A 24,988-nucleotide genomic window follows, 5' to 3' on the forward strand; every position below is an offset into this window, starting at 1 on the left:
AATATAAAATGTCAACCAATTAATCGCATTTAGCTTGGTCTGCAGGTATAAGTGATATTCAGAAAATTGTAACATGTAGGGAGATAAAGCTGATGGTGTTTTGACATATAAGTTCTAGCATCCGACAAAATAAATACGAAATTGGTCTTGTGGAAATAGATGTCGTGACACGATGTATTTAAGTATTAAGTTGACCACATAAAGAACACTCCGCTTGAATAACACGATGCATAACAAGTAGTTTTCATTTGTAGGCAATAAATCATAAATGATGCAGTACCAGGCACTTCTAACATCCGCTGTGAGACACTCCCAATTACAGTTAATTTATATACGTTGCCAATTGTAGTGCGGAAATTTTTGACACACTACTGATCTATTCCTCGCTTGAAGAGATTCCATGATCAGAGAATAGAGTTGTTTGGAACACAAGATCATTTTGAATACTACTGTAGCTCAGTATTGAATAAGGGTATTAACATATTATGGAATCAACTTACAAGAATGAATTAAAGACAGATTATTCGGAAATACATTTTCCATCCTAAAGTGGAACAACAGATACGTTGCTCCATACAACATCAATAGGTTGTAATCATATACAGTGCCTGACATTTTCTTCTAATAATCACTACAGCTAATCTACCCACAGAAAGTGGAATATATGAAGTATGTATATTAATTCTAAAGAAAAAGGGCATTCTTGATCATATAAAAAAGCCACCTACTTAATCCATTTTTTAAAAGTCGTATACAGTTCTGTTCAGGGTTATGTATGTGCCATATATCGAAGTTCGGATTAAATGTACGTATTCAGAAACCGAATTTTCTGCAGTAGGTTCAATCTACAGTATTTATGTTTTTTTTTCTAAAAAAGTTAATAACCGAATCTGCTGTATGGTTGGATCGCATATTAAGTCGTGGGAGTGAAATAATTCACAGGAGAAATTTATTCCCACAATTTTAACATTGTTGGTAATAGTATAGGCAGTGACGAAGCGTAGTCCCACAAGTAGGGTAGGCCCGACAAACTAGTAACACAAATAACATCATAAAATGTTTAAAATTAGAGTCAGAATTCTATTTCCTTTATTCACTTAAAAAACCCTACCAAATCTATTTATTTTAAAGAACTTTCTTAGCTCTATTTCTAACATTGTTTAGAGTTAAATTTATGTGCACGTATACACAGTAGTTTTTTTGTTGTTGTTTAATTTAACAAGAAACGTTGAATATATAAGCAAAAATAGACGAAAATAATAATAATAATAATAATAATAATAATAATAATAATAATAATAATAATAATAATAATAATAATAATAATAATAATAATAATTATTATTATTATTATTATTATTATTATTATTATTATTATTATTATTATTATTACCTAAATTAAGCAAATTATCACTAATAGAAATACATAATTCTAAACAGAAACTTCTTACTCAGTGTTAAGGAAATCATTTTATAACATATTACTATTGAAAGATGGCTTCAACGCTAAAACTAATCTCCCAGAGGCGAGCCTTTGCACCTTCCCAACAATGTGTGCAATCCCAAGCGATAATAGCTTCACTCCCTGAGCTTCCTACCCCTTAAACCTGTCTAACGAGCTGGTGAGGCTCAGACAAAAGGGACTCCCAGTGTTTCCAACCTACTATTATGTTACCGAAAAAAAAACGAAATCTTGAAGTATTGACTTTTTTATATGAAAGCAAAGATAAAGAAAATATACGGTAGAAAACAGAGTAGGCCCGGCCTCGGAGCTTCATAGTACGCTTCGCCACTGAGTATAAGTATCCTCTAAAGGAAAATAATCCGCATAATAAAATAGAACTTTTGATTTTAATCTTTAATTTTTAATCCACGTACGTGTTGCTTGTACCGTAAACAGCTTGGAGATGGGAAACTTGTGTCGATTTCGTACCCATTAAAGTCACATCATCAGCAAGAGCTTGCACTTAAATAGTTGAATACAACTTAGGTCCATGGAGTTGAACCAACTTTCGCAGTAAAGTGTCGACTGCAAGGAAACATAATCCCATATATAACGGAAATCCCTATAGTATTCGGGCGACCATACTTCCCGTTTTCACCGGGACAGTCTTGTTTTCGGGGCGTGCCCCGGCCGTCCCATCAGTAGATGAAAAAAATAGTATTTGTCTCGTTTTATGCGTGTGAAAGAAGTAAATATCAAACCCAAACCTTACGGGTATGGCGAGAGATGTTCGTGGCGGGCGAGTATGTTGGTTGGATGTTGGCAACACTGGAAAAGTTAGTAAAACGCAAGAAGGTATTCGTTGTCTACAGAAGGTTTTTCTTCTTCTGAGGATAGTGTGCGTCTAGAGCAGCCTGTTGTGCAATTTAAGCGCGGAAACAGGAATTGCGCATTTGTTGCATTTGTTTCCAGACGTGTCGATGAAGGGCAACACGCGGATATTTTAAAGTTTGTGATCGTTAGCTATCGCTATTCCTACACTGTGATAAATAATTTATGCTTAGTACACTCGGAATTAATTGGCTTATCCGCCCCCTCATAATGAGCACCAAACAGCTTGATGAGATGGCAACATTGGACCTCCCAAGTTAGTAACCCTGACTCATCGAACGCATTAGGAACTTCAAGCAAGTACGATTGGAGTAAGTTGTGTATTCAATTAATTATCCGTCTTAGGAACTCTTGAGTTCATATCTTCGTCACGCGATACAAAACGTTTCAATAACTGCAGTTTGTAGTCATATATATTTGCTCGACACAGAAAGTAAATTTTAATTTTTGTCTTATAAAAAGGATGATTAAAGTATATCTCTATACTACAAAATAGATTATTATGTTACAATAATTTAAAATTAATTTTAAACTGCAAATTAGGGTATTTGTTTCACAGATTTTTGGCAGTTTATTATCTAGTTTCATTTCTATGTTGTGTAAGGAGTTTTGAAGTTTTTGTTAGCTGGAGATCTTCCATACGACATGACTTATGGTTTTACTGTATTGTCCGATTCCATTTGTAAAATATTTCGTTTCTACTAAATATGTTTGCATATATATATGAATATGCATGTTTTCAGAATATATATATATATATATATATATACAGTGGTCTACTACTATTTTTGTCCCTTTTTTAACTGTTAAGATTATGGACATCCTATGTAGTATGTCACAATTAATATTGACAGGGGATGTAAAATGTTCGTTGATTCAAGTTTTGCTGTAGCATGTGTATATATTGACTATACAACTGGATAAATGAGAGTTAAATCCATATGCACGAAGGACTTCAAGTAAGTAGTCATGAGAAAGATAATCAAAAGCTTGTTTGAAATCAACTGATAATAGAAAATCAGATTAAACAAATTAAAACAATTTAGTATGATGTGAGATTACACATTTTACTGAGAGCTGCAAAACATGGTACTTCGGATTTAATGCAGCTCGGTAGTCACTAATAAGAGAAGGGTAAATCGTTTTAAACCAGTCATTAAAAACTTTTTAAATATTTGTATTAAGTAGCGTGAATGGGCGATAGTCATGAACAGTAAGTGTTTCTCCTTTCTTTGAAATTAATATTATTCCTTGATTATCGTGTATGTTGCGTTGGCGGAGCAATTTATATAAAATATCCTGTAAAACCACCAAATTTTGCTCGTAAAATCCATCACGGTCTGACCCTTTGCGAGCTTTACATGCTTAGAGCACGTGCAAGATCTTGTTTCTGTATAGGCTTCAAAAGTTAATTAAGTAAATATTTAAGTACTTGAGGGAGTGGCATTTGTAAATGATTACTAATAGTTTTCTGATCGTTGTCAATCGTATCATACAGATCACTAAAATAATTGGTAATGGTCTGATGGATGCGATGAGAGTCTGTAAATAGACTTACCATTTTATGTTTGAAGAGAGTTCACATATTGAGAGCGTCGCTGTTTTTGTTGACGCACATGATAGTAAAGAAATAGTTGATCATAAGGAATTATGAAATTACATCACTCTCTTCCATTGTGACATAATATATCTGAAGTAAATGATGGTTGCACCTGAAAATGCGGGCTTTCATGTTATTGAGATATTGACTATTAGCAGGACTACTAGGATAATCTCATAAATCATTTAAAGCATTGTAGTAGTAGTCCAATATATTATGCACATTCTTCTTTAGTTCACAACATCTCTAACGATATAAGAAAAGTATTGAAACAGCCTTGTTTGATTACTTGTCCAATATAGCTCTTGAATTAAAAAACAGTAAATATGTTGTTGGCCTATTCATCGACTTATCCAAAGCTTTTGATACAATTGATCATGCTATTCTTTTAAGCAAGTTATATGTTTATGGTATTAGAGGAGTAGCCCACAACTGGTTTCTCTCTTATTTATCCAGTAGGCAACAAGCGGTACAAATATCAAAATTAGCTGCAAATGGGTTTCAAACAACTTGTTCGTCTTTATCAACTGTAATCAGAGGTGTTCCTCAACGTTCCATTTTGGGTCCTATTCTCTTCCTGATATATATAAATGACTTGTTAGAATTTATGCATCCAGCAAAATGTATTCTATATGCTGATGACATCAGTATGATAATATCAGGAAAATCAATAGAAGAAGTTGAGAGGAAATCTGATATTTTTACGGAGAAATTAGTAAAATGGTTAACAACGAATAGTTTAATTATAAATCATGATAAATCGATCCTCTTACATTTTCATTTTCCAGGAAAACTGCGTATATCACCTAGAATAAAAATATCTTCAAACTTACTCCAATATTCTTGCATAACAAAGCTTTTAGGTGTAATCATAAGTGATGATCTTTCATGGTCTGCTCATATCTCCACTTTAAACAAGAAACTAAGTAGCGTGTGTTTTGCATTATACAAACTTCAAGGTACTGTGTCGAGAGAAGCACTTCTTAGCTTTTACTATGTCAAGTTTAATTCATTAATTAACTTCGGCAAAATACACTGGGGATCTGCTGAAAATAGTTTAAGCACTTTCCGATTGCAAAAAGAAAACGATTAGAATAATTTTTGGATTACCCACAAAATCGACATGTAAAAAGGTTTTCATAGAAGCAAAAATTTTAACACTCCCCAGCTTATATATCTATAAATCTATTCTTTTTACTGTGAAAAACAAGCATCTTTTTATCTTTAACAAAAATGTTCATAGCCATAATACAAGACAAGGTAGTTACATATTTGTGATGCATCAAAAATATGCTAATATAAGCAAAACCGTGTACATGAATTGCGTCAGATTGTATAATAAACTTCCTCTGTACTTGAAAAATATGACCAATGTTTCCCTTTTTGGTAAGATTTTATATAATTTATTCACTGAAAAGTGCTATTATACAAATAAAGAATATTTAAATGACTCATTAACTGAAGAGTTGGTTACATATACTTACCCGTGAGTACATGCCTGGTGTGGTACAACAGTTACCTAATTAGAGGTAAATTGGCATGTTTTTATACTTAACATATCCTATTATGTGGTTTTGGAAATATGCATGATGTATACCTCTGGTACTTGACAATATTGTATGTTTTTTTCTTTCTTTTCTTTCTGATAACTGTAACGCTTACATGAGAATTTCTCATGCTTTGTAAGCTAATGAAGCAGGCAAATAAATAAATGAATGAATGAATCAAATTTCACTAACAACCATACAGTGGTATAAAGCATATCTGTGGGTAAAATCGAGAAGGGGTAATTTGTTCTTGGGATGACACTTTTTCCTGACGATTGTTTCAAAATCGATTCAGACCATTATGTATATATATTTAATAAATAAACATTTAATTAGTGAGTTGACAATTTGACATAACTCATTTGTCTTGAGAAAATGTAGTAGAGGTAATTTATTCGTAAGTGTGAGCTTTTCTTCCGGACGGTTTTCTTAAAAACGATTCAGGCGATTTTGTTAATACTTCAAAACTAAACATTTTATTAATAACATACACTATAGCATAACTCGTTTGTGACGAAAAATTTACAAGGAGTAGTTCATTCTTAGGAGTGAGTTATTTTAGGACGATTTTCTCAATATCGAGTCATTTTGTTCATATTTCATAAATAAATATTTCATTAATAATTCCAATTTTAAGTAAATAATTCCTTACGAAAAAAAAATCTAAAAGTCTACTTTACTTTTGGGATGAGTTTCTTCTCAAACTACTTTCTCAGAAACGACACGGGCTATATTGGTCATTTTTTTAAATATATATATATATATATATTTCATTATTATTCTTATAATATTGCACAAACCACTTCCATTGGAAAATCCTCAAGGGCTAGTTTATTCTTTTGGTGATTTACATATATATATATATATATATATATATATATATATATATATATATATATATATATATATATGTGTGTGTGTGTGTGTGTGTATGTATGTATACATCTGTGGCTTGGGTCTTGGGCCAATATGTTTTTTTTGTGTCAAAAATGAGATATTTGTCAAATTTTAACGCCTATAAATGGATATTTTCTTGTGCAAGAAAAGCAAATGTTAATATGACTGGTATATATTTCAAATTATTTTGTGTTGACATTTGCTCTTCTTGCACAAGATAGCATCCATTTATAGACGTTAAAATCGAACAGTATTTCATTTTTGCCAAAAATGGCAGTGGCCCTTTTGACCCAAGCCAAAGATATACAGAGTGTTTCAAGACAACATCGACAACGTTTGTGAGGTGATTTCTGACACCAAGATAAGACAGAAAGTATAGACCAATCTGGGTGCACAAATGCTTCATTTCGAAGTTATAGGCTGCCGAAAAAATGAAAAAAAAAATAAACTTTAAAGGCTCATTTTTCAAAACTATGGGACCTACTGTAGTCGGATCAAGACTTCACTTAGGAACTAGCATATGTGCTATCAAAAAATGAATGTTTCAGAATCCTGTGGTACTTCTGCAACAATTTTTATAGAGGTAGTTGGTGAGTACCTCAGATTGTATGTCCGTAGCCAAACTCCCGTAGTGAAGTCTTGATCCGACTACTGTAGATCCCATAGTTTTGGAGCTATGTACATTTAACCTTTAACCCTTTAACTTAATATATATATATATATATATATATATATATATATATATATATATATATATATATATATATATATATATATATATATATATATATATATATATATATTCAGCAGCTTATAACTCCGAAAGGGAGCATTTCTGCACCCAGGTTGGTCTATACTTTTTGTCTTATCTTGGTGTCAGGAATCACCTCCCAAACGTTGTCGGTGTTGTTTTGAAACACCTTGTATATATTAGATATTACTCTTGCGATTTTCTTATTAACAAATATTCATTATTAACTCTAACATATGACATAAATTATTTCTTATGAAAAATTTACAAACTGTAGTGGTAGTGTAGTTTTAAGGTTTTGTTTTCTCTCGATTAAATTTTCCGAAAACGCCTTGCAATTTTGTTCCTATTTCACTGCATGATTTTGCTTAAGAAATTGAAGTAAGGAAGTTTGGTGCGATGGCCCGTATTTTTTGTTAAATTTCTTCCAGTGTACAAAAGGTACTGCTATGATATATATGTACAAGGTTGTATGAAGAATGATTAATAAATATATAGAAAAGAAAGCAGAACTGGAGTATTTACATTTATTTATTGGAATGAATCTTATCATAGGATGCTGATTCTTTGAATACGAATTTCTCATCAATCGATAACTAATTGACGAATTACTGTATGCTCTTTGCTTTTTGTCACCATATAATTATATATAGTATACCCTGATACCTATTATTCAGATTTTCAATTCTGGAGTTACTGAACAGTTAATATTAGAAAGTAAGATTAAATATCGAATGTAACACAAGCATTCTGTGTATATATTTAGCTTTAGTGTTATTTCGCATGAACAATATCTTCTGAATCTTTGTTCTGTAGTCACAAAATTGAAAATTGAAGAAGGTTAGAAGAACGTCTGGTAGCACGTGGAAGTCATTAAGGATCTCTTTAGATATAATCTTATCTAAAAGTCATCATGACTTTTTCTTTACAGGTTTGACAAAGTCATTTGTTTCTCTTGTTGCATGTATCACGGAATCTCGCTGTACAAAATGAATCATTAGAAAAAGTTGTTTGTGGAGTGAAATTTATCTGTGTGCGTTATGTATTATTCATCAACTCTTCCCTACTTCACCCATTAACAGAACGAGGATAAAAATATGACCCTTAGAAGATTCTACCATCGGTCATTTTAGAATTCATTTAATAATGTAGTAATGAACAATTTTGTTACGATAAGCTTCAAACAATCATTGTGAACTTCTGAACACTGATATGGAAAATACAATGATTACGTTAAGCAGCTTAATATCTCTGATATCTACGGAAAAAGAGTGTGTGTTACTAACAAGGGAAGTATCAATGAGCTCATATCGAAACCTACCGTAAAATTTCACTCAGAGGAAGGAAGTCTCACAGAAAGACCACACACACACACAAAAAAAAAAAAAAAAAAAAAAACAGCTGCGTTTTTGAGGTGGAATTAAGCAAAATGGCATATTGAAATGTCGCGTATCCATGCCAACAATGGCACAATACGTTCAGTACCACCTCTTGTAAACGGCCTGTTAATAATAAAAAGTCATTAACAACAATGTGAGTACATAATATACCTAAAGGGAAGTCGTACGGTAAAGTGAACCTTGACGGCATTCATCTTGAAATCCACCATCTTGAATTCAGGTCAAGTTTTGTAAATATGAATAGGGCAATATGATAAATGATTTTGGACTAGAATTTAAGCAGAAAAACAATGGTAGCAATAGTTCTAAGATATGTGCATTTGGTAAAAAGTTACAATCATATTTATTGTGTATGTTTCCATGTGCACAACTCCGGAATGAAACAACTGTCCAAAAATAAGTTGTCGCTATTGAAATGTAACTCCTACTCGATAGTTCCACAATACATTTCAATGAGGGACGAAAGAAAAGCAGAAATGAGACTCATCGATGGAATGAGAGAAACACAAATTCCGTTGACACCAGGCACAACACATAAGCACTTTGTTCTCACACTGCCCTTCACGTTCGCGTGTAGTGGTCTGGAGGCAATATTGCACTGGCACTATGAACGCAGGAGGCTGGTCTTGTGTATACCCAGTTGCATGCCATGAATATAAAATCATGTCCCTGAACCGCGGAGAGGAAAACTGGAAATGAATGCAAGACTGCAGTTTCAGTATATTGTCTCTGTGGTAAACTTCAAAATAAATATCGTCTCTCGAGACCAAAATTTCTGTCAATCGATGGTAAAGAGCCTTCCACTGTCGAAAAAAAAAAAACTTGTCCAATGGCTGCATTTTCCCTGTGGCACCGAGAGGTATCTGGAGAAGATTAATAGTGCTATTTGGAGGATTGTCTTCAAGACAAACGGTATCACTGTAAGCTATCCAAGAGTCTAGAAGCAGAGCAAACTATTCTGCACAGAAAGGTAAAAACGCTTCTTTAAACCTACATTTCAACTCTGATTTTTCCATTTTCCCAGATTTAGTGGCAGTGACAATGAGATTGTCAGCCTGAAACATTTGTTTGGAAACTCTGGGACCAAAGGTTCCACTTGCCTCTTGAAGTACAACAAATAATTTTGGAAGAAGGGAACCATTCATAGTAATAGTGAGCATTATTGTGTGTGAATGCGTAAATGCATTAGTCGATTGAGAGACCGATTGTGTGAGTTTCTCTCATAAAAGACAAGGTCCGTTTCGATCGCATTTCGTAGACAAAATCACTTTGATCCGTGTTGTAAATCGAAGCAGGAGTATAGCTCACAAATTGTCCCCTGGCTGCCTCCACGAACTGTCGTGCGGTTCTGTCTATTTCTTCTCCATCATATGTGTAAGCGCGAGATATGAATTTTGTGATTTTCCTACTTCTAATTCGGAAATGTCTCTTGAAGCTGTTTAGCCACGCTCGGGATGCGCTGAACTTACGCCTACCAATTACAAGTTCCGTGGCAATATCCAAAGCCCATATTCGTAAGTCCGACTAACATGCTACAAATGTGTAGCTTGGCTCAACAACATTTGGGACAAATTGGGAAAATATAGAGGGTGTTTCTTACATTTTTGTATTTTACAAATTATTGGACAGGTGCTTCATTCGGGAGTTGTGCACATGGAATTATACACAATAAATATGCCTGTAACTTTTTACCATATGCACGTATCTTAAAACTATTGATACCATTGTTTTTCTGCTTAAATTTGAGCCCAAAATCATGTATCATATTGCCTTATTCCTATTTACAAAACTTGACCTGAGTTCAAGATGGTGGATTTCAAAATGGATGCCTTCAAGGTTCACCTTACCGTACGACTTCCCTTTAGGTATAGTATGTACTCACATTGTTGTTATTGACTTTTCATTATTAACATGCCGTTTACAAGGGGGTGGTACTGAGTGTATTGTGCAATTGTCGACATGGATACGCGACATTTCAATATGCCATTTTGGTTAATTCCACTTCAAAAACGCAGCCGCTTTTTTGTGTGTGGTCTTTCTGTGGGACTTCCTTCCTCTGAGTGAAATTTCACGGTAGGTTTCGATATGAGCTCATTAATACTTCCCTTGTAAGATCAACAACTAAGGTTTCAAAAATACAAGTTGTGAAATTGCTTGACAGGGTGTACGGAATTTCGCCCGTTTGCTACAATGGCATCTTGAATGGATTATTTAATTGATGAAGGAGAATAGTGTTTGCTGCAAAATTACGATGTAGTGTACACAGTGCTTACATATAAATTTCACAGTTTTTACCCAGTGTTATGAAATGATAGATGTATTTATTTAAACTCATTTTTAATTCACTACGTATTAATTATTAAATCAGAACCATATGATTTTTTGTTAACTTTGAATTATATATATATATATATATATATATATATATATATATATATATATATATATATATATATATATATATATATATATATATATATATATATATACATATATATATATATATTAGCGGTCAAAAATATATGACTTTTCGTTTTTGAATATCCACAGTATGCACAAAGTTTAACAAGTCTTCCTCATGACATGTACAACATTTCAGGGTTTTGCGACCCTCCCTAACCCTCACACCCCTCCTCCAGCCATTCGCTATACAGTATAGCAGCACTGAGTAAATCAGTAATAAGAACTTTTCAGTCATTTTCTGAAATAACAGGTATTAAATAGGCAATTTATACAACTGTATGAATTCAGGCATGTACCAAGAAATTTATTGGAGGTTCAGCGTTTTTTTTTTTTTTTGTACGAGTGTAATGTATATGGAAGATATAAAAATATCGCATAAAATTTTCATAGATTTTCAAACATTTTGGAATTTCGGGTGTATTGACTTAAAGACTCACTACGTGCGTACATCACAAGGAGTGATATATTATAGAACGTGTAATAATACAGAAAGTAAATTGAAGCATTAAGTAGAGTAGAGGTGTGATATTCTTTTGGAAATTTGAAACAAATAATCGATAGTAATAAATAATAGTGATGTTTCGAGATTAAAGCATTTCCTACTTTGTATTGTATACTTTCTTTTTATACAATACAGTAATATTCTTTTTCAGCCATCCAGAAGAGCAATCTAACTTTCAGCAAATGAAAACTTTCTCTGGTGGACTGTTACGTACTCGATACCATTGATGAGTGTGGGGATGGTAACCAGAAGCAAACCACAGAATTCAGCGTTTGGCCAACCTGCACTACAGTTTCCTCCATCCATGATACCATAAAAAGCAGACGTGTTCAGACATTATTTGTATATAAGAAAACGTAAAGAGCAACTTTCTGGTGGTAGCAGAACAACAAAGGAGTGTTACCGAATAGTTGCTAGAGAAGTGCAAAATATTTGGAAAAAGTTTTCATTTCTACATATTGGGTTTGAAGGAATAGTGTTAAAAGTGCAACGGGTAGTAGAATCTGCTATTAAACTAAACAAGGTTCCTCGTAAACGGAAAAATGTAAATTTTCAGTGTAAACTAAGATCATACGACGACATGTTCGACATCTGTACTTATTCGTGTTATGACAAAGGTATTAGTAGAATGAATTGTAGATGTGAGATCAGAATTCCTATTCTAGAGTGGGATGCATTCATCGGACAGAAAACAAGAATAAATCAGCTAAGCTCTGTTGATAAACGCGCAACTGCCTCACGAAGAACAGCAGATAGGAAACAGGCACTTGAAAGAAGATAGAGATGTTTAATATCAGCCTCAAGTACTGATAGTAACACAATATGTGACGATATTGCTAGTGGTAGTGTTGAGCCTGAAATGTCCAATGACAGTGACTATGTTCCTAATAATGAGCTCATGGAAAATCAGCAGAACCGATTCACTTACGAAAATTTGGCAATTACAGCAGACAGATTTCGAGTCTGTTCCAGGGCTACGGCTGCTGTTGTAAATGCTGCTTTGAAAGACATGGGAATCCTAGATCAGTCTAATATGTTAGATAAGAAGAAAGTGGAAAGGGAAAGAAAACGAATTGGAGAACAGCATACTTTACAAATCAAATAAAAAATGCTCCACTTGAATGTATTAGATTTGACGGGAGAAAGAATGAAACGAAAACTTAAAATGGATGGAGCACGAGGAGCATTATGTTATAGTAAAGGAACCTGGAGATGTTTACATGGACCACGTAACTCCAGACAACGGGACTGCTCACTGCATTTCTGAAGAAATCATCACTTTCCTAGGAGATTCTCCGAGCAAAGAAACAGTTAAAGTGATATTATGTGATGGTACTCCGGCAAATACAGGGCGACGTGCAGGTGGAGTTATCAAGTTGATTGAACTACACCTCAACAAACCATTTGAATGGATCATTTGCCTTTTACGCACAAATGAGCTTCCCCTTAAACATGTTTTTGAAGCAATAGATGGTAAAAGCTCAGGGACGCACACTTTTAAAGGGAAAATCGGGCAACAAATTTGCAAGGATTTGACTCAGTTGAAAATAGCCAAATTTGACATAATAGAAAGAAGTGTTCAAGAAATCCCAGCCGAGGTTGTTGTCACTTTGAGCTCAGATCAAAATACCTTTATGAAATGTGTTACAGTATTCATCGTGGCAATGTTTCAGACCAGTTTGCTGAGAGATCGCCAGGAAAAATGCATCATGCAAGATGGCTTACAAAGGCCAATGGAATACTTCGACTATATGTTTCTCTAAGTGAACCATCAGAAAACGTAAAATACCTAGTGGCATTAATTATGAGAGTGTATGCGCCTGGTTGGTTTCGGATTAAATCACATCCAAATGTATGGGAAGGAGCAAGAAACTTCTGGTATATTAGCAAATTATTAAGAGATGTTGATGATCTAAAACAGGCCTGTCCATGAATTGGCTACCGGAGCCGAAGCGCGAGCGAGCACGAGCGAAGAAAAGAGCAGGTGAACACAGATGGTGGTAGCTTCGCCCCTTCCACTGCATCCGATAAGTGTTGCCAACCACACATGATGGCAAAAAAACTACGGTCAGAAATTCGCACGATGTTGAAGCATTGAGCAGACGCAAGCGTGAAATGTGCAAGTGTGCTCTCCCCCTCCCCCAACCCCATTTCGAAAGCAGTGACGCGAAAACACTGCAGGAAATAAAATTGGTACGTTTTTTGGTCGAGGAAGACGCATGATAGAGGTTACAGTTAGCGTTGAAGTAACTAACAAATGAACAAGAAAGAAAGAAAGAAAGAAACTAATATTAAACATGTCAGCTTACAAACGTAAAAACGACTGCAAAAATCGGAAACGAATTGTTTCAGACCTTTTTAGCTTGCTTACACAATTCGTGACGTATTACATTATCACTCGGTCTGTAAGTTGTCACTCGCTTCACGTTTGCTCAGTTGTAAACGCCTTTCGTTCCTAGATTGATAGCAGAACGACGGGAGATTGAAAATAATAATAATAATAATAATAATAATAATAATAATAATAATAATAATAATAATAATAATAATAATAATAATAATAATAATAATAATGCGTATTATTATTATTATTATTATTATTATTATTATTATTATTATTATTATTATTATTAGTAGTAGTAGTAGTAGTAGTAGTAGTAGTAGTAGTAGTAGTAGTAGTAGTAGTAGTAGTAGTATTCGGACCAAAGAGGGATGAAAATGGGGATTGGAGGAAATTCATAATGAGGAATTGCATAGTTTATACCGCTCACCTAACATTGTTAGGGTCATTAGGTGTAGAAGGCTCAGGTGGGCAGGCCATGTAGCCAGAATGGAAGAAATTAGAAACGCTTTCATAATTTTAACTGAAAACCCAATTGGAAGAAGACCACTAGGAAGACCTAGGCGTAGTTGGAAAGACAATATTAAGATGGATCTTGCAGAAATAAGAGTACAGAGTAGAAACTGGATCCAGTTGGCTAAGGACAGAAGTTAGTGGAAATATTTTGTAAACGCGGCATTGAACCTTCGGGTTCCATAGGGCATATAGTTAGTTAGTTAGTTAGTTATTATTATCTAAAAGAAATGTTCAAATGTTGTTAAGAGACAATTACACAGAAGAACTGAGTTCCGACCAAACACTAATTTGCCGGAAGGAAATTCCAGTGCAGTCCAGCCCACTTTAAGCGTTATCCGTGCAACCCACGTTTCATGTTCAAGATATTGGGAATAATTGTTCCTATCATTCAGTTGGAACGTTTCCTTCCGATTTTACGCTGTTACAGTAGGACTACAACATTGTGACTTTCAAAATCAGTCAGTAACTATCGAAGAAAGACAAGCATGTAGCTTCGGTCGTTGATATGATTTAACATTCTTTTTTCACTTTTAACAAGCCACCGGCAAGCAACCAGCCAGGCACAATATGTTTTTTATTATTAAAAAGACACTCCTTGTTAAAAAAAAACACTAATGGTAGTCACTAGGGCTAATGGTCACTCTTAAAAATGGAAAATCTCTTTGGCTCTCTTAATATTTTGTTTGATTCTTTGCGATCAAAGTAACTTTAAAAGTGGAGTAAGAAATATTATTCTTCCTATTGATGGTGTAATAGTGGCTTCTAATCTCCACAACCAGCCCCTTGCTAAGCCTATTCGTACACACATACATTCATAAGCTAATTTTCTGGAGATAATACTTAGATAATTACAAACAAGTGCTACAGTATTTTTTTTTTTTTTTTTTTGGTATCAACAGACTCTCTTTTCCCAAAAAGCGAAACAACATAATATAACAAATCCACACTCGGATTAAGAACTTGATTATTTTATATACATATATATATATATATACATCTATTGAAAACCGGTTTTCCATTGGGCAAACTAGCAAATTTTTATAAATGTAAGCGTTGGTTTGATTCCACCACATCCTTCTTTAACAAAAGGAAAGAAAAAAGAAGAAAAGGAACGTACATAGTTTATCATTTGATTGCTGTTACAAGTTTGTGTTGTCTATAGTTAACGGTTACCACATTGTAAAAAACACTTTACACTAAATGGCAATCAGTTACCATACATACTTTTTTTTATTTGGTGGGCTAGTGATTACCGCCAAGGTTGAGAACACTTCCGCTCCTCGAAGGACGAAACCCGAAGATTCACGAAGCACGAACAATGGTATTTGCACGTAGAATGCTCGTGAGCGCTCACGAGGAGAGTTTCCACTATCTGCTCGCCGTGGCCAGGGCTGATCTAAAAGAACTACACAAGGAAGTTATGAAAAAGGTACTGAAAAATAATAGTTATTTTGCTCATCCGGAAAATATTCTTCTTTCAATGTTGACTGACCCAAAGAAGTATTGTAGAGAAAAGGCAATTCAGCAAATCACTGAAGAAAGACAAGTAACCTCTGGCGAACAAAGAGACTTCCAGTTGCCAAAAACCCTTAATTTAGAAGCAGACGATTACTTAAATATGATTAATTGGGAATGTGAACCGATTACACCTCCTCCAATTCTGGGGAATGTAACCAGTGAGGATCTTCTTCAAGCTCTTGATGGACCACTTCCAATCGAACCTATACCTTGCCATAGTCAAGGCGTGGAAAGTGCTGTGAGTTTGGTGACCCAAGCTGCCCAATTTAGAATAGGTTATGTTAATGGACACAAATACGTCTTAAATGTTCAAGAATCTAGAAAAACACTTCCTACATTTGACTGGAAAGGCCAGTGGTGTTAATGCATAAAGTTTGTATGTATGGTGTTAATACATAATGTATGTTTGCTGTGTTTGGTTTGTTCTGTTGCCCAGGTACCTCGTAAACACCAAACGAAAAATATAGAAATGTTTAGTTTCACATCACATTCCACTACCCTAAGCTGTATTCTATATTTTCTTACAATTAAGACTGAAGTCGTCCATTGAAACCGTGACAATCTAACTCGTAATTATGCGCTATTAAATATGAAAGAATTCTATTTTATATAATTGCATTATAAGCAATAAAATTTAACACAATACAGCCTTGTTTAAATCCATATGTCAATTAAGGTACATTTTTGGAGAACTGTCAATTTGGTAACACTGTTATTTCCACGGATGACAACTCTGACAATGCTTCTGTCATCTCTTCCGATATAGAACAACATTATTTATGATTGTGGTAATTAGTTACATTTCATTATCTGCTTTCATTTACGAAAGACGGGCAAACGGGGAATGATCACTTTTATAAGACATTTGGTATCCTTGACTCCTAGGGGAATATGATGTGCGAGGAGCAGGGGGCTCGCAAAACTGTTCTTTTGCATTCTCTTATTCAGGGTAGCATAATGAAGTCCAGGCAATATGTGGAGTACAAGTGTAGAATTTCACCTCCCTTATATATATATAAGGAAAAAAAAAACCTGCTAGTCCTAAATTATTGAAGAAATTGACCTCATTTGGAAACAATTGCTCACTCAGACAATATAATAATAATAATAATAATAATAATAATAATAATAATAATAATAATAATAATAATAATAATAATAATAATAATAATAATAAACATTAAGGAAAGTATAAGTTTCAGAATAAAACGAAGAAAAGGATCGGCACAGCTTATTACATAACGCTGATGTCCAAATATGACTCTACGTATAATTAATTAACTCAATGCCTAGAATGAGGATAATACTTTGTTAAAATAGAAGAAGAAAGTGTAGAAACGGAAATGTGTGGGAGATGTATATAGGACTACTTGGAAACATGTTATGAACAAATAAAACTTTGTGCAGGGCAAAAATAAGATACGAGAATAATAGTAAGATGCAATCCTAGGTGAGTGATTAATAGTAACATCTAATAAAGTTGGTTTAATACAGAATCGGATTAGTTGGACGGATTATGTATCATTGAGAGCAAAAGTGCATCAGTGCTGATTATACGTGACCATGACCTACGCGCAGGAAGGGAAAAATTGCACAGGAATCTATGATACAGTGCTTGACTAGAGAATTAAGGGATCAGTCTTTCTAGTTAAAGGTTATTTTTGGCACCAGTGCAATACTATCTCTGAAAACATTCGGATTTTAAATTTCTCGAATTCTTGTCTGTTACATTAAGCTACCAGAACATTTATCAGTGAAAATGTAGATCCCGAGTTTTTTTTTTTTTTTTAATTGCCTCTGTAGTCTATTTGTTAGAACATTTATCTGAGATGATATATAGTCTAGATGATCGATTTGATTCAGTAAACAACTATCTGAATTCGAATACTAGAGAGATAAGAAAGGTTAAAGTTTCTGAACTCTTATAATTAAAAATCTCAGAAACGTGCTATAGAGATGCAAATATAGGCCTAATTAAAATTGTCAATAAACTAATATTTTTCTCTTTGCTTGTGCTTTATTAAACTTATTTGTGCATCCGGGATTACGAGATAAAGGAAACTTGGAAACATCTTACCTTCAAAACTTAAATAAAAATAAGTTTCTCCAACAGAATTTGAACCCATGACCTTGAGATTGCAAATACAACCGCTTGCTACTAAGCTACATAAACAAAATTGCTTTGCGACAGCTCGAAGGTTCATATTCCTGGTTTAATGCTGGCTTTTCAAATTACACGTGTAGACTTTCCCATTATCTATACGCAATATATACCAACGGCTGTCTGTTGACAGTTAATATTTCATATAATTGAAGGGCGCTTTTATCAGTTTCGGTTGTAACTACAAACATCCAAATTAAATTAATAACTTATTATATGGTATATACACTGTTGTAAAAATTTAAGAACGAAAGTAAGTTTCGCATTCTGTGTCACTTCCAAGTGACATAGAATGGTAAAACTTGAAACATAAGTGCTACAGTATGACATAGGAAACAACAGAAAGAAACTCGCAATTAGAAGAAGAACAATGACAATTTTATACCAAGTCAATACCCTACACTGAGCACACTGCGACACATGATGTCCCGTTGATACTGCAGGAGTGCAATAGTCTTTAATTTGTTGTGTGATCTCACGGGCAGCGATGCATGCTATACAACTTTATCACATGCTACTCACAAAGTTGCTAGTGACTTGTTGTAGTATAGAGTTGCGTTACTCCACTAGCGGTGTTGACAACTGCTGGATGGTTCTTGGTGCAATTGAGCGTCCTGCAAGACGTCTCCCGTTAGTATCCCAAACGAGCTCGATGTGATTTAAGTCTAAGGAAGAATCAGGCCAGTCCACTCGCTGGATATTATCACGTTCCAAGAACTACATCACTTGCAGTTCGATGCGACCGGGCATTAACATTCACACAGAAAAAAATTGAGGATTGCTGCACCTCTGATATACGCACGTGAAGAAACAGTACAGTGCCACAATGCGTTGACAGTGAGCTAAAATATTAAAGGACGCTATGTTCAAGTAACATTATGCCTTCCCACACAAGAACACCCGAAGCATACTTATGCTAACTATATAGCGACAAGAGAATTCACACGCATTGGAGCCGAGTCTCCTAACCGCTTGACATGCAACGAATTCGCGTATTTTGCATAAATATGTAACTTGCTTGCGTCTTGGTCAGAATTTCTGTAACCGAATGAACAAATTGAACAAGTTTACATATTTGCATGATATATCAGTGTGCTTAGTTCTATTTTCTCACCTAATTTCCATTTCGTTTAATTGTTTCCATTGACATTTAGAATGCAATGGTGTTTTATAGCATCAAAATAAATATAACCTGTTGTGAGATCTGAAAGCAGATTGCCTGATTGCTAGCCATACACATTATCCCTACTTTTCACCAAATAGCGGGAGTTCCTTTCTGTTAGAAACTTGTGGTGCTGACATATCGTCATACAGGGTGCGTTCACAAAGTTTCAAGACTGGTCCCAAAGTAACGAATGCATTACACATTTTGCACAACGAACTAAAAGTCTTCAAAATATGACCCTTGGGCAACAACACACCGCTGCTAGCGGGTTTTCCATTGTCATAGGTTCCCTGAAAGTTTTCGAGCACTAGGCTGTGAAGGAACATCTTCGAAGGCGCCTGGGCCGCTGGAATCGTGCCGAATCGCTTCACTTTCAGGTCTTTCTTGATTCGGGGGAACAAAACAGTCGCTGGGAGCTTGGTCGGGGCTGTAGGATGGATGCGGCAGTGTTGCCACATTGAGCTGCGCCAAAACTTCACTTTTCTCATCTTCAAATCTTCTGTCACTAACTTGAACACAGTAGTCGGACCCAATCCCAGTTCATCGGCAATTAATCTAACACTAAGACGATGGTCAATGTTTAAGAGCTCACGCACTTTCACCAGATTTTCCTCAGTTAAGCTTGTTGCAGGTCTCCCAGGGTGGTCATCATCTTCAACGTCCTCGTGGTCCTCTTTGAACCTCTTGTGCCATATGGAAACATTGCACGTGACATGGCGTCTTCTTTGTAAGCTTCCTGAATCATACAAAAAATCTCTGTAGCCGCTTTATCCAGTTTCGCACAGAACTTGACAACATAACGCTGCTCCAAATGTCGCTGCATTTCCCACTCACTCAGGTTTCGACGGGGGTCACTGACACGCACTCATGTCACTAGCGATCTACTCGGTCTCGCGTCTCGGAGAAAATTGACGCTTGTGCGGAGCTTAGCTGACACCCTCTAGCTGCACCCTGTCGGTAGAACGGGTCTGCGCATGCGCTCCTACTCAGATAACACTCAGTCTTGAAACTTTGTGAACGCACCCCGTATATTTACCGGGATCTTCTTTCAAAATAAATTTTAATCATATTCGCACCTCCCTAGGACGTTTCCAAAGCTTCAGATTTTTTGAGTTCAGTTTGAAATTAGAGTAGACTTCCAAACTATCACAATTCAATACTCACACTTAAAGTAGAACACCTATAATTACTACGCGGTGGCTCAGTGGCAGAGCGTTAACCTCCGGTGCTTGGGATCCTTGGTTCGATCCCCGCTCGCGCCGTGTGGACTTTGGGGTGGACAAACACCGTGCTCGTGGGTTTCTCAGGGTTCTCCCGTTTCCTCCCACTTTCTTCATTCCACCATTTCACTCATCTCTCATCATCACCGTCTCCTATAGCCTAACCTGCATAAGCGTTGGACGTAAAACTTAAAGATTTCATTTCATTTTTCTATAATTACTGGTTGCAATAGATTAATAATATCAAAGATAGAATCTGTTCCTTGTACGCCGAATCCATATCAAGAAGTCATTAAGGATGAAACCGAAAATCGTTAATTTGGACTACTTTCGGATTGAATAGAGGTTAATAGAAGATAAAATCTAGCCTTGAGAGGCTGAATCGATTAAAAGAAAACAACTGAAAATTGAAATCAGAAAAGTAATAAATTTCAATCACTTCTGTTTTAGCTAGGGTGCTGTGAGTTGTGATGGTATGCACCCTTGAGACCCTAAATGGATTGCAGAAAACAGTTTGTCGCTATCTATTATCATTTTTGTTTCATGGCGATAAATGTTGAAACTAGAAACTGCCAATATGAACTAATTTCAGTTTGAATAGGTGATTAATGAAGTATATATAATCTACTCTTGTGAAGCCGAATCAATTAAAAAAATAAAATGCATGCAAATTAGTTTTTGCTCTATGAAAATCAGTATTGAGACCGAAAGTAATATTTAATTTGAACCACTTTCTACTTTGGTAGTGTGTTTGGGATATTCATTGTACGTTGCTAAATTGTTTAAAAAAAATAACACTTTTTCACTACTTGTTACAATTTTCGTTCAATGAAGATAAACGTTGGAGATAATATCTTTTACCTCTGTTACTCGGAAACTTGTCGACAAACGGACGGATAGATAATCAAAGCCGTTCTATAAGAATTCCGACACTTATATATATATATATATATATATATATATATATATATATATATATATATATATATATATAGCATAGTTTGGAGTCTAAAAAAATGTATCATGGATCCCTGTGAACCTGCTCTTTCTAGGAGAAAGTTGCAGCCACATACTCATCAAGCGCCGATGTTAATGCACTTAAGCTAACGACGGTACATTTAAAATAGAAATAGCATACACTATCTGAGCAAGGCATAATACTGTTATTAAAAATATCGATGTAACACACCGATATTTTAATAAAAATCATGGCGCTTTGCACAGAGGCCGTCTACTTTATATATATATATATATATATATATATATATATATATATATATATATATTGAATTATTAAAGAAAAGTTATCATCAACCAAATATATATCTGAAGGTTTCTTAACTCACAGGGTTAGTAAGTAGCAACGAAACTGACTCGTATGCCGATAATCTTGATATATCTTGAAGGAATGCACTATTTGAGAGTTCTTTCCTTGCTACGTTATAGCCAATCATTGCAATAATGTAGACAATATTATGACAATTCCCGAGTTGATTTGTTATAGCTACAAGCATTTAAATCAAGCTATAAAATACTTAGGGCATATTCAATATTTCTGATTGTCTCGAAAAGGAAAGCACTGTTTAACTCAAGCATAAAATCGATAAAAAATAAACTATATTAATTGAAAATACATATTTTCCTTGCTCTTTCTAATTTAAAAGAAAAAATCTGAGAAGAAATGGCATTTTTTGTCATTGCGACTTTTATGAATAGAAACGTACGTAGGTATATACAAAAAGGGCGATCATTACATTTCATTCAATCGATATGTCACAAAGCATTTCTATGTATGAAAAATAACACAGACTAGGAAACATTACCACAATGTGGAAATAAAATGTCATTGGTTTATGTGTACGTTACACGTCATTACACCGATAGCATATATTACAAACATGTTTTGATTTGTATTTAGATAAATTGAGTTCAATGACTCAATATGTAATAATTGTGATAGAACATAACATTTTATCTTATTTTCTTTACAGAACTTGAAGAGGTTGGATGTATCATATCAACGGCACATAAAACCTAATGTATTGCTGAATCTGGTTCCTTGTTTTCCCACGTTAGTGAGCCTCAACCTTAGAATGACACTGACAATAGATCAGGTAATATTCCCATTTTTTTTTTTTTCTATTTACTAGCTGTAATGCTCGTCCCAGGCATTTTTCACGGCTCGTAGTGCACGTATATACTTCAAACAAAAAATTGAATGACCAAATCGTATGTGCAGAATCAAATGGTGATACTTCCATATCCAGTGGCGTAGCGGATATTTCCACGGAGTGTCGTCAACTTCAAAATTTTAAACAGAAAGCGGTATTAAATTCAAATTCTTTGGAAGCATTATTGAAAAAGAAATGACTTTTATAGGAAACAATTTTCGCTAAAGTCTACGGTTTACAAGTGTTATTTGCTGTTGAATTGCTACTATCAGACCACCCGTCTCAGGCATTTTTCTCGGCTCGTAATGCACGTAGATACTTCAAACAACAGATTTGGTGTCCCAAATAATTCTCTGCGAGACACTGTCACAGCAGAGGCAAGGACTGAAATTGTGTGTTCCACGTAAGTTAAGAGATTCAAAAATACTTTCCCCGTTGTGTATGAAAAAGAGTTGAAACGAAAAAAAAAAACTAAAACTAATTTGACTTAACTGAAGAACAAAAAAATCAATCACAGGTTCAACAAAGGTAAACTGAATACTGTGAAATATTTTTACTACAAGTTTATGAAGTGACATCCCAATTTGTTTCTTAGATTGCCTATGTCTACAAGTATATTGACAACAACAACATTCAATAAGGAATAAATCCTATACAAATAAGTGCATACTGATAGACAAATATTCTTTTCCACCATCACGAATATTGAACGCGGATGAAACTGGTATCGTGTGTTCATGTTAATCCCAAAGTAATATGTGAAAAATGGAAACGAGTTTACGTTGAGTAAACTGGGCAAATTGGCGTTGAGTGAAAGAGGTCGAAATATAACTTTGGAGTTCTGCATAACTGCTACTGGTCAGCTTGTACTGACCCTCTTCATATTTCCGCATCAGAGAACGAGAGACGTATTGCTGTAGCACAAAGTATTAATTAGATAACGAGTGATGCATTATTAATTTGGTTGCAGACTTTGTGAAATTCTGTCATCCTTCCTCTGAGAACCCAGTTCTGTAATTGATGATGGACATGCCAACCATAAGGAATTGAATGTGATTCAGTATTCGAGGGATCACAGTATTTTCTGCTCAGAACTCCTCCACATACCACTCATAAGTCTCAACCCGTTGACAGGTGTTTTACGAAGCCGTTTAAAGACGCATACAATGAAGCTTGTACACTGTGGATGTGCAACAGTGCTTGAGTAAAGATAACAGAATACGATGTAGCGCAACTTGTTTCAGAGGCACACCGAAAGGTGTATCGCATGATCATTGATCTTAATGAATTTGTTTGCGCCGGAATATATTCACTTAACTCTCAGGTATTCACAGACACCGACTATCTATCCGCAAACGTGATTCCTGTTGCAAAATGTTACAATAGGCCTACCTATGAAGACCCATACTTCGGCAGCGGTTGAGGAAAAGTGAGCTTCTTCTTGTTCGTCGTCTGCAGCGGATCCACGTTTTCTAAATATGGCCGAGAAATCAGAATCTTCTCGTCCATCAACTAGTAAAGAGCTCTGGATTAGTTAGTCACCATTGTCGGAGAATCGCAAGAGGTGTTTTGCGTCATGAATCAGAAGAACTGGAGGGAGGGACACTTACATCTTCACCATATAAGACGTGAATTGAATGAAAAGTGACTTTAGCACAGGAACTACCAAAGGAAGTCGCAAGTAGCTAAAGAACCACCTCACGGACAAAGAGAGAATATGACCAGACGAACAGGAAAGCACCACTGTATGAAACATTCAATGAAGACTCGGTGTAGTGTGAATCCTGCGATAGCTCATGAAACTGCATCCCTATTGAATCAACAGATATCTATTACACATGTGATCACTCTCGCCTTCGTGTCTAAGTGTCCTTATTGTTTCTTCTAAGTGTATAATATGATGCTTAGAACCCGCCAATATTCGAAATATATGAAATACAGCAATGTGTATTATCATTTGTTTATTACATTATTTTTGCATTTCTGTTGATATATTCGATTTGTCAATAAAGTTCGCATTAAAAAAGTTCAGACTTATTTTGGAACAATTTTTCATCTTTTTACCAAGGGGCAACTCAATGTGTTAAAATGTCTGGGGCTACCCCTTTTCCCTTAAGAATGTGAAATGATATTTTCATGTTTAACTTGCTAGATTTACTATCAGAAAATGTTTTGCACTCTTCAGTTAGGTATTAATTTGTTTGCTTTTATTTTTCTTTTCTAATTTGAATTTGTTCCGATCCCGCAATTTAAACTATACTGTCCTGCAATATTATTTTTATTTGTTGATACGTACAACAAATATGTCAACGTTTGACACTGAATGATATAAAGAGTTTCCAACAATGCTATTTGATAGAACATGTGTTATCTGGTGTTCTTTTAAAGTAACTGCCAATTA

The 24,988-nt window shown here is 34.9% G+C and overlaps 1 protein-coding gene across 2 annotated transcripts in view; it reads left to right on the forward strand.

The window, feature by feature from the left end:
- Window positions 1-24,988, forward strand: part of LOC145688400 (uncharacterized) — a 484,478-nt gene that overhangs the window by 264,948 nt on the left and 194,542 nt on the right. For both annotated transcript variants that reach the window (XM_081762582.1, XM_081762583.1), the window contains one exon: window positions 22,408-22,530. In XM_081762582.1, coding sequence (XP_081618708.1) covers window positions 22,408-22,530 — 123 coding nt within the window. The remainder of the gene's footprint in view (window positions 1-22,407; window positions 22,531-24,988) is intronic.

This window comes from Thermobia domestica, chromosome 6, assembly GCF_964235325.1.
Source record: "Thermobia domestica chromosome 6, izTheDome1.hap1.1, whole genome shotgun sequence".
Lineage (NCBI taxonomy): Eukaryota > Metazoa > Arthropoda > Insecta > Zygentoma > Lepismatidae > Thermobia > Thermobia domestica.